Consider the following 11426-nt stretch of genomic DNA (forward strand, 5'->3'; position numbering starts at 1 on the left):
AGCAGTTTTCTGAAATGAGTTCTTAGTAAATCTATCCACAATCAAACCAAGAACATAGAAAGAGGAAATGTTTGAAGAAACAACTTGATGTTTTCATTTCAGACTAGAAAACGCTCTCTAAGACCTTTATCTGTTTTTGCTGTTTTTGATTGTTTTGTTGTCTCTTCTGTTTAATTTGATCTTCTAAAGTCTAACTGGTGATTTTTGAAATGTTTCGTCTTTAGTTTGATTCTTCTTAAACGTTTAGTTTTGCTCTTTTCTCACCTTTTATTCTTTTCTAATGTCTGATTTGATTTCCAAATGTTTTGTCTTTTTAATGTTTAATTGTTTTTTCAAATGTTTTATTGGCTTGTTTGAGTTTCTTTTTCTTTCCCAATATTTAATGTTTCCATTAAATCTTTAAGGTTTTTCTTTTTAAATGTTTTACCACCTTTTAATGTTTAATTTTCTTTTTAAATGCTTCATTGTATTTTCTGTGTAATTCCTATTTGAAGTTTTATTGTCTTAAAGATGTAATTTTCTAATTAAACATTAAATTCTTTAATTAAGTGTTTTTGTCTTTTTTCAGCTTTTTATTGGATAGGCGTAGTGAGAGACAGACAGAAAACAGGGGAGAAGAGTCGGGGGGAAGACATACAGCAAAAGGCCGTGAGCGGGAATCGAACCCAGACCGCTGCGTCAGAGACCAGCCCCTGTACATGGGTCACCCGCTTAACCCGTTGAGCTATACGGGCACCTGTGCTTTGTCTTTTTAAAGGTGTAATAATCCAATTAAATGTTTTGCGTTTTTTAAAACGTTTGACGTTCTTCTTGTTGAATTGTATCCTTTAAACGTTTAATTCTGGGAAATATTTTATCTGTACTTTTGAATATTTGTATTTTCAAAATTTTGTTTCATTTCATAACGACATGTATTGTATCTTGTCGGATGATCTCATTCAATATTTTTGTCTGTTTAATAGAGTTAAACATTAAATTACATTAAACAGACAAAATATTGAATGAGATCATCCGACAAGATACAATACATGTCGTTATGAAATGAAACAAAATTTTGAAAATACAAATATTCAAAAGTACAGATAAAATATTTCCCAGAATTAAACGTTTAAAGGATACAATTCAACAAGAAGAACGTCAAACGTTTTAAAAAACGCAAAACATTTAATTGGATTATTACACCTTTAAAAAGAAAACATTTCATGAAAAAATGTAATGTTTAATGAGAAAATTACATCTTAAAGACAATTAAACTTCAAATAGGAATTAAACAGAAAATACAATGAAGCATTTAAAAAGAAAATTAAACATTAAAAGGTGGTATATGTATATATAATTTAATTGTATTTAATGTTTAACTCAAACAAACAAAATATTGAATTAGATAATTAAACAAGATACAATACATGTAACTATGAAATTAAACAGAATTTTTCAAATACAAATATTAAAAATTACAGATAAAATATTTTCGATAATTACACATTCAAAAAATACAATTAAACAAGAATTAATTAGATTATTAAACCTTTAAAAAGACAAAACATTTAATTAAAAAATTAAATGTTTAATTAGAAAATTACATCTTAAATTTCTTAAATCTTTTTAATAAAACTTTTTAAAAGTTTTATTGTATTATTTTTTTTCCTTTGATTTAATTGCTTTTTGTTATGTAGTTCATTTCTTTAATCGTCTTTTTCTGTCAAGATTTTAACCCCAACCTTAAAAATGAAATAAACCCTTAAATCACAATGAAAATACTTCTGTTGTCACAATCATGAGTTAGTCAGTTATTCAGTTTATCAATTCAACTTTATTTGTTTAGCACCTTTTACACAGATGACAAAACCAAACAAGCAAAGAGAAAAAACTATGCTAAAACTATGATTAAAATTCAAAAACATTATTAAAAAAAAAAAAAAAAAATTTAACATGGTAATATAATATGTTGTGTCCAGGGGATGGAGGGAGTTTATTGAAGTCTTCTTGGGCTCACATGGGAAATCATTTAAAATATAAACTTGATATTCAGTCTAAGGAAACTGCAGAGCGACAGAAGAACCAACAATATCTCCTGTTTTCTCCTTTAATGAGTTGACTCTTCTTGTGATTTCAGACCAAAGAACTACAGACTCTTCACAACCTGTTCAAACTCTTGGTACAGGACCTCACCACACGGGTCAAGAAGGTTTCCGTCTCAGTTCTACTCTGAAGCTCACCTTCTCCTGCTCAAACTGCTGCTAAATGTTTCTGCTGCTCTAAAGTCTGCTCTCCAGAACTTCCTAAAAACTCTCAGTCTCTTCTGCTGCAGGTTGCTTTGTAGAACTGTTCCAGAAAACCTCACTAAACCACATGGAGGGGCCTCAAGATAGTCGTCCAAATGAAACCGTACAAAAACCAAACTAGCACAACCCAAACGCTAAAGTTTCCTGCAGCCTACCAGAGAACCTCTGAGAACAGAGAATCAGGACAGGAACTCTTACCTTCTGGAGAACCAACATTGGTTCTCAAACAAGAATACAGAATGTGTCTGACCAAAAACCTCTAAAGACTCACTACAGCCAAGATAAAGACACAACTCAGCTGCACCAAATCCACTAATCACTGCATACATTAACACCATGTGCTAACTGTGGCTAAAGAACCACATTTACCAAGACAACTATCCAGTACAAAGCCCTAAAACACACCAAGAAACACATTAAAGTCTATTTTACTGCTGGAAGCTGCAAGCCAACGCCTAAAGAACAAACTGAAGCAACGGAGCCAAACCCGGTTCACTGGTGAGAAGCAGAGGAAATGTTTGTCTGCAGCTAAATAAAGCAGGAAGACACTGAGCTGCTCAGGTGTTCCTGATAACACTGAGCTGCTCAGGTGTTCCTGATAACACCAAGCAGCCACCTGGACAGCCAATAGGAACACAGCTTACTGGAAGTCCAGAGGGCTGGGTTAGTGAAGGAAATTTAATTTAAAGTTGAAGCAGAAAGTTAACAAAGAAGGTTGAAAACCACCTTCTGATACCTGAAATCTCTGAGTTTTCACACAAAGAACACCTGAACATGTCAAACTGGTTCCATAGTAGAACCATCAGTGTAAAAACGTCATAGTATGGTGTGTTGCTCAGAAAACATTAGGACCTGGCTGTCAGGGACAAACATGTAAGAAACATGAGAACAGAGAGAATCCAACCAGTAGGTCACAGTTTATCATCCCCCAGACATCTCCTGAAGTCCATATGGTGAGAGACATCAGTATCTGGTTGTTAATTTACCAGAGGATGCTTATAATCATGCTGATGTGGTCTGTACTCTACAGTATTTTAGTGACTCAATAAATGCCTAAGTCAACCCGCCCGGCCAGCAGGCAGATGGGTTCCCCCACATTAGAGCCGGGTTCTGCTCGAGGTTTTTTTCCCTGTTAAAAGGGTGTTTTCCTTGCCACTGTCGCCTTTTGGCTTCCTCTGGGGGTCAGGCATATTGGTTCTGTAAAGCATCTCGAGACAATTTGACTGTAATTGGCGCTATATAAATAAAATTGAATTGAATTGAATTGAATTGAATTGAATTGAATTGAATTGAATTGAATTGAATTGAATTGAATTGAATTGAAATGTTTTTTTTAATGCTTTTTAGTTTTTAATAAACATTTAATAGCCTATATGTAATCAATAAATGGCCTTTGCCTATCTTAAGAAAAATTCACTCTGAACTCTGATATGTTAACAGTACTAAATAAATCAATAAATACATGCATACACACAAAAATAAGTTAATACATTAACTGTGTTAAGATTTAGATTTTTAAAAAAGTTGTTTATGTTTTTGCAGAATCCAGTATTGCTCACTGGTTGGTCATTACATTTTGTTAGTTTGATTTCACTGTTTAAAATGATGCCACCTCTTTTCAGACAGAACCTGTGATAATAAAACAATACAAAATTTTTAGTTCCGTGTTAATAAAGCACTTAAAGCTTTAAGTATGGCTAAATGCTTTTTTCAAAATTAAATATATCACTCCTTAGGTGGTAGTGGCCCCAAGTTCAGTAAAGTTGGAAAGATATTCACAGATTCAGACTTCCAGCATCAATAACTCATCAGATATAGGTTGTCAAAACATAAACGGTGCCTCTTTCCCAGTGTTGCAAGGCAGACAATGTGCTACAAGCCCAGTTTTATCAAAAGTAGCCGTCTTTCAAGCTACAGGAATAACATTGGTGTCTATGGAGTGAACAGGGTCCGTCTGCAATTTGCAAAACCGCTGCAACAGTAAAGAGAGACAAATATTCAATAACTTCACTCTTATACATTGTAGTGTCACTAAAATCACTGCAGCCTTCAACTGGCTCCTGTTGACAAAGTGTTTTAACAGAAATGTAAATGCTGTAATTTGATTCTTTTAATGAACCATGTAACTTGAATGGATGTGATGCTGGTGTGACCACAGTGCACACGTCTGATGTTGCTCACAGTGGTCCAAGGGACGCTCAGGGAGTTTGTGTGTTTGCTCAGACTCATGAAAAATTACAGGGAACATTGGTTAAGACTAATACTAGCCGACAAGGAATATTTGTGCAAAGATATGCTAAAATTAGAGGGAACATTGGTCCCAAGCCGCCTTTGTTTAAATATTTACTGTGGAATAATAATTGACTGTACATATACAGTTACATTAAAAGGTATATCTCGGTCATATTGTTTAATCAGCATATATATGTGATTTCGCATCACAATGTTTTCGTTTCTTTAAGGGAAACCTCCGTATCAGATTTATTTTGGCCTTATGAATTGCCTTAAATCTGACTAAAACGGGATTAGTTTTGCTCTGTAAAATAGTTTTCACTGTTAGCAAAGCTTAATAAAGGGGAATGCACATGTATTAAGGCATCAGGATCCCGTACATGTGCAAACAGGCACCAAGTTCTTTTTTAGTACAAAGTTTAACGCAACACCGACATAACCCGGAAGTACTCGTGTCTTTCGCATGTCAAACGAATCGGTTAGCTAGATTACTTCTCATTACTGCCTCAGAAGAATGCATGTAGAATTGATCTCCGGGTAGGGCAATAAACAACGCTTCAGGTATGTTAGAGAAAGCAGCGTTTTCATTATATCCCAGTACACAAGTTTCTGATACAAAGCGCGAAAATTATGGTACAGTATTCGCTAACATTAGCTACTGCTAGTAAATATTAGCTTACGCTACCTTTTCTTCGTAGAGAGAGATTTCTTTAATGCAGCAGCACTGGTATTACCAGCCAGATGATGATGTTTATGTTTATATTATATTTGTATAATGTATATTTTTCTCTGAAATGATAATGCATCGTTGTTGACCTCATATCTCGGGAAGCTTCAGCTACACACTACATTAACCCTTAGATGCACCAGTGATTGGGCCCTACACTCTTCCATAAGTGGGTCAAAAATGACCCGTATAAGAATCATGGTGTTTTTATACCACTTTTGTCATTTTGGTTAAGAATAATAATTTGTATTATTGTTTGTGTTGTATTTTTGTCGACAAAAGAATGATTTCATGTTTGAAACATGTTTATTTTTCACTCATAACAGATTTTATACATTTTGATCATTAAAAAAGAAGAATATTGCACAAAACAGCTATAGAAGAATTTCAACATCCATTTTATTGACATTTTTCCTGTAACTGTTGCTGCTCTCCATCCCTCTAAGTTTGTACTTTTCATCACCTCTTATATGATATTATCAGTGATAAAGATCTTGGGATAATAATACAAATATTACAATTTCTTTCACAGAAGAGATACAACCAACTACTACTATTTTCATTCCTGAGCTTTCGACCACAACTCTTGGGTTTTATCAAGAAACTGTGTCCTCTCACTTGCCTTGGAGATCAATGTAGCTCATCATTTGGAGTGTTTGTGCTCTTTTCACCGTCCTGTGATTTTGTTTCTCTGAACATCCAGAGATGTCCATGTCCCACCTGTATGGGCGGAGAGATGAGGAGGAGGAAGGTGTGGAGGTTGAGAGCTTCGAGGTGACAGAATGGGATTTGGCCAATGAGTTCAACCCGGACCGCCGCAGACACAGACAGACCAAGGAGCAGGCTACCTATGGTATCTGGGCTGACCGGGATTCAGACGACGATGAGAGGCCGAGCTTTGGTGGCAAGAGGTAAGACATGGGTTAGTTTGTGTTGCTGCCCCACCTTAACTTTAACAATCGGTAGCAGAATGCGTTAACTGTAGGGCTGGGTGGTGTGGCTCAAAAATGTATGATGATTTTTGAAATTTTTATTCAATGTTGATGGTCATTGATTATTTTAATGGCCTATTTTTAATAAATACCTTGAGAAAACAAAGGCTTAATTCTAATTTATCTACTTTGACCTATTTTTTAAGGTACACAGATACTAATTTTACTGTCAACACAGCAATGAAAAACACACACAAGTACATTTATTTATGCTCATAATTTTTAAAAATAGAAATGGACTGATCTGATTATGATTGGCTATTTATGAAACAGAAAGCACGAACTTTGAGCTTTCATTGTGTGTTTTCATGGCGATTTGCATCTATAGCAATTAGGTGAAACATCCTAACACTTTACTTATTATATTGGTATCGTTTTATTCAATTTTTTTGCTAGATCTAAAGACTACAGTGCTCCAGTGAACTTTGTGAGTGCTGGTCTGCGTAAGACTGCAGCTGAGGAGAAACAGCAGCAAAAAGGAGAAGGAGGCTCCGATGACTCTGATGACGATTCCCCTGCAGCGCTTCCCCCTCCTCGTGGCACTGCACCCAAAAAACTACAGATGGTAAATTTTGTTGTGCATGCATTTTTTTTAACTCTTTGTTATCTGTAATAGAAAAAAATAGGAGCAATGATATGACATGTTAAAAATGCATTGTTTTGACAGGGCAATTTCCGTGGGAATCAGTCGCAGAGGTTTGCAGGTGGCATACAGTCCGGACAAGGCATTGGTAGCTGGGAGAAACACACAAAGGGAATTGGACAGAAACTTCTGCAGAAAATGGGTTACCAACCAGGAAAAGGCCTGGGAAAGAATGCTCAAGGTGGGTAGTGATGAGGATAGTATGGTCTTATGATGTTTTTTAAGATTGTACGTATTTCAGGACCAACAGAGTAGAGCTGATGTACCCTGATATTGCATTCTTGCATTGCTGCAGGTATTGTAAACCCTATTGAGGCAAAGGTTCGCAAAGGAAAGGGAGCAGTTGGTGCTTATGGCAATGAACGAACCCAGCAGAGTCTTCAAGACTTTCCTGTGGTCGACTCAGATGAAGAGGAGGAAAAGGTAAAGTGTTGACAAAGTTGTCTTTCTCAAATCTGCACCTACTGTTGTTGTTGATTATATAGTTGAAATTATATTGTATTGAGTTGTTATTTTGACATTATATTCTATTTCTGTCTGTGTAGGAGTTTCAGAAGGAGCTAGGTCAGTGGCGTAAGGATCCTGCAGGGTCTGCTGGAAAGAAGAAACCAAAGTACTCCTACAGAACTGCAGATGAACTGAAGGCTAAAGGCAAAGTGGCCGGACAGAGTACAGCAGCGTCTGCAGGAGAGCTGGCACAAGTCAAGGTATGATAGAATTTCACATTAATGCTTCTCTGCTCCTACCTGAGAAATGTTATAAGCAAACTATAGCATGGCTGTAATGTTATAATAAGCTTCAGGAACTTAATTATACTTAAGTTCATTGCACTACTTAAAAGACCCTGCAGAAGAAAGTGTCAATATAAGCTTGTAGATAGCTGCCATTTTTGTTTTTGAAAGCCATTTAGCCCATTTCTCTTACTGTGTTCAGGTAATTGATATGACTGGAAGAGAGCAAAAGGTATATTACAGTTACAGTCAGATGTCCAACAAGCACAGCGTTCCTGATGAAGGTCCACCAAGTATGTCCACTCGGGATCAGAAGGGATCTGGCTTTGCTCTCCCTGAGCTTGAACATAACCTGCAGCTGCTGATAGACCTCACAGAACAGGACATATTACAGGTACAAGGACCCCAAAGTTTACTCCAAATGTTCCTGTGTAGCTCTCGGTGTACCATTCTGTTACTTCTACCTCTTACTAGCATGTTTTCTGTTTTTATTACCACCTTTTTTAGTCTGCCAGGCGTCTGCAGCATGAAAAAGATGTAGTTGTGTCTCTGAGCCACGAGTCACGGGCATTGCAGACCAGACTGGATTCAGAGCAAGATGCCATCCAAAGAATGGAAGCTGTGCTGGCATTGGTGGAACGTTTTCCTTCTGGGGAGACAGCACCAGGGGAGGGACCCACCCTGCAGGTGCCTATACATTGAACATACAGACTCGCTGCAGTTAACAGGCTGTTTCAGTTTGTTGGTTCCTGTTCTGTTTTCTTTTCCATAGGAATAATTAGTTTACTTTGTTTCTCTTTGTTCAGGAGTGTGCTCGGATCTTTGAGACCTTACAAACTGATTATTACGAAGAATACAAGACAATAGGACTGGCAGACCTGGCTGTAGCTGTTATTCATCCGTTACTCAAAGAGAAACTGTGTTCCTGGGACCCTCTGAAGGTATGCTTTTGCAGTTGTTTTCGTTTGAGATACGTAAATACTCATTATGTGTTAAATCATTTATAATTAAGTCACTACTATTACTACTCTCAACTGTTGTCTGACTATTACAGGACAGCTCTTCTTGTCTGGAAGACATCGGTCAGTGGAGAGCAATCCTAGAATCCCGAGACCTCCACTCCAGTGGCCCAGATTCAAATATGGATCCTTACCACAGGTCATTTTAAACCCACAAACACACATTAAGCTGTGATTATGTATTCGTACAAATAAATTCTACAGATTTGGTGTTACAGCTTGTTTTTACAACATGTGTTGGTGAAATGTATGCTCTGACCTTGTTTCTCCAGACTGTTATGGGAAGTGTGGATCCCAGTGATGCGGACTTGTGTGTCGGGCTGGCAGCCTCGTATGGTCGGGCCAATGGTGGACTGTGTGGAAGTGTGGGCTCCTCTTTTGCCGCTCTGGATCCTGGATCACATGTTGGAACAGCTGATCTTACCGAGACTACAGCGAGAGGTGAGACACACAGTCAGATAAAGAGAAACTCATATTTTAGAATATTTCACATAACTTGCTTGTGGAAAACAGCTGTCTTTATGCTTTCCTTAATAGCAATAGCATGGTTCTTAACATGTAAACATCACACTTTGTTTCCTGTTTGATAGGTGGATAACTGGAACCCTTTAACGGACACAGTGCCCATCCACTCCTGGGTCCACCCTTGGCTGCCTCTGCTCCAAACACGTCTCGAGCCTCTTTACCCACCAATTAGGAGCAAACTGTCCAATGCCTTGCAGCGCTGGCATCCTAGCGACACCTCAGCTCGCCTCATTCTCCAGCCGTGGAAAGATGTTTTTACACCAGGCGCGTGGGAGGCGTTCATGGTGAAAAACATCATCCCTAAACTAGGTATGTCTTTATCAGTGATGGTCTTATACATACCAATGCCCAGGATGAGAATGTACTGCACTACAGTCTCTATAGCTTTCTCCATCACCTCTCCCCACTGATTTTTCTTGACATGATGGGTCCTGTTTCTCTCCACAGCTTTGTGTCTGGAAGAGCTGGTTATCAACCCTCACCAGCAGCAGATGGAGCCATTTCACTGGGTGATGGACTGGGAGGGCATGTTGTCCCCCTCCAGCCTTGTGTCCCTGCTGGACAAAAACTTCTTTACAAAGTGGTTGCAGGTCAGTGACTGTACTTACACAGTGGTAGTACCTGAATTGCTCATTGTATATATTTTATTTGACTAAATCTTCATAACTTTTTGTTTCTGTATGTGTTTTGTCGACTGTAGGTCCTGTGTTCATGGCTGAGCAACAGTCCTAACTATGAGGAAATCACTAAGTGGTACCTCGGTTGGAAAAGCATGTTTAGTGACGTCTTGTTGGCCCAGCCCCTCATTAAAGAGAAATTCAATGAAGCACTGGACATCATGAACCGTGCAGTATCTTCAGGCATGGGTTGGTACCACACACAGTCTGGGGTTTTATCAGAAATACAAGAATATTGTAAAGCAGCCTTGGTTTACAACTATGATAACAAAATAACAGCACTTTTTATCTCTGTTGTAGCAAACTGTACTGTAACGGTTATTCTTTTTGTGCCGATAGGTGGATATATGCAGCCTGGTGCAAGAGAGAATATTGCATATCTCACACAGACAGAGAGACGGAAGGACTTCCAGTACGAAGCAATGCAGGAGCGCAGGGATGCTGAGAGCGTGGCCCACAGGGGCATCAGCGCTGGTGTGCCAACCAACTTTAAAGATCTAATCCAGACAAAGGCAGAGGAGAACAACATTGTCTTCATGCCCTTAGTGGCCAAACGGCACGAGGGAAAACAACTGTACACATTCGGTCGTATTATTATCTACATAGACAGAGGGGTTGTGTTTGTGCAAGGAGAAAAGACTTGGGTGCCCACATCTTTGCAGAGTCTGATAGATATGGCAAAGTAAGCATGGACACACTGAGTCTATGGTCTGCCAAATGTAAAGTGACTCAAAATAGAGAAAATACTTGTTTTTTTGTAACCGCAGTATGTTGAATATTTGTCGCAGATGTGTTTGTAAAATTTAGAACTGTGAATAAACAATTTTTGAATGTATGTGGCCTGCTTTGCTGCTGTTTTAGTAAGAGCTGAATTGTAAATGCATATACAAAAGTTCAGCACCTTTACAGTATAAAGCAAAGAGCATAGATGTATGTGATGTGGTGGTTTTCAGAAGGTGTTGCATGCATCCCTGCACACAGGCAGTGGAATCTTCTCTGTAGCATAAATATGCTACAAATGCACAAATATTCCTTGTCGGCTAGTATTAGTCTTAACCAATGTTCCCTGTAATTTTTCATGAGTCTGAGCAAACACACAAACTCCCTGAGCGTCCCTTGGACCACTGTGAGCAACATCAGACGTGTACACTGTGGTCACACCAGCATCACATCCATTCAAGTTACATGGTTCATTAAAAGAATCAAATTACAGCATTTACATTTCTGTTAAAACACTTTGTCAACAGGAGCCAGTTGAAGGCTGCAGTGATTTTAGTGACACTACAATGTATAAGAGTGAAGTTATTGAATATTTGTCTCTTTACTGTTGCAGCGGTTTTGCAAATTGCAGACGGACCCTGTTCACTCCATAGACACCAATGGTATTCCTGTAGCTTGAAAGACAGCTACTTTTGATAAAACTGGGCTTGTAGCACATTGTCTGCCTTGCAACAATGGGAAAGAGGCACCGTTTATGTTTTGACAACCTATATCTAATGAGTTATTGATGCTGGAAGTCCGAATCTGTGAATATCTTTCCAACTTTACTGAACTTGGGGCCACTACCACCTAAGGAGTGATATATTTAATTTTGA

The 11426-nt window shown here is 38.1% G+C and overlaps 1 protein-coding gene across 1 annotated transcript; it reads left to right on the forward strand.

Annotated features, from left to right (window-relative positions):
• The first annotated feature begins 4940 nt into the window (after window positions 1-4940).
• Window positions 4941-10666, forward strand: tfip11 (tuftelin interacting protein 11). Its single transcript, XM_023294176.3, has 15 exons — window positions 4941-5078; window positions 5948-6155; window positions 6633-6801; window positions 6904-7060; window positions 7175-7302; window positions 7425-7586; window positions 7813-8004; window positions 8118-8297; window positions 8417-8551; window positions 8665-8768; window positions 8902-9070; window positions 9220-9463; window positions 9602-9744; window positions 9855-10020; window positions 10171-10666. The coding sequence occupies exons 2-15, from the start codon at window positions 5950-5952 to the stop codon at window positions 10515-10517; spliced, it is 2502 nt and encodes an 833-aa protein (XP_023149944.2). The 5' UTR covers window positions 4941-5078; window positions 5948-5949; the 3' UTR covers window positions 10518-10666.
• Window positions 10667-11426: the final 760 nt, after the last annotated feature.

This window comes from Amphiprion ocellaris, chromosome 6 (assembly GCF_022539595.1).
Source record: "Amphiprion ocellaris isolate individual 3 ecotype Okinawa chromosome 6, ASM2253959v1, whole genome shotgun sequence".
Lineage (NCBI taxonomy): Eukaryota > Metazoa > Chordata > Actinopteri > Pomacentridae > Amphiprion > Amphiprion ocellaris.

Bases quoted from the DNA above. Each gene is read 5' to 3' on its own strand.
- tfip11 (XM_023294176.3), top strand. From the start codon at position 5,950: ATGTCCATGTCCCACCTGTATGGGCGGAGAGATGAGGAGGAGGAAGGT. The intron at 7,303-7,424 runs GTAAAGTGTTGA...CTGTCTGTGTAG, and splicing joins CAGATGAAGAGGAGGAAAAG to GAGTTTCAGAAGGAGCTAGG. The intron at 9,071-9,219 runs GTGAGACACACA...CCTGTTTGATAG, and splicing joins TACCGAGACTACAGCGAGAG to GTGGATAACTGGAACCCTTT.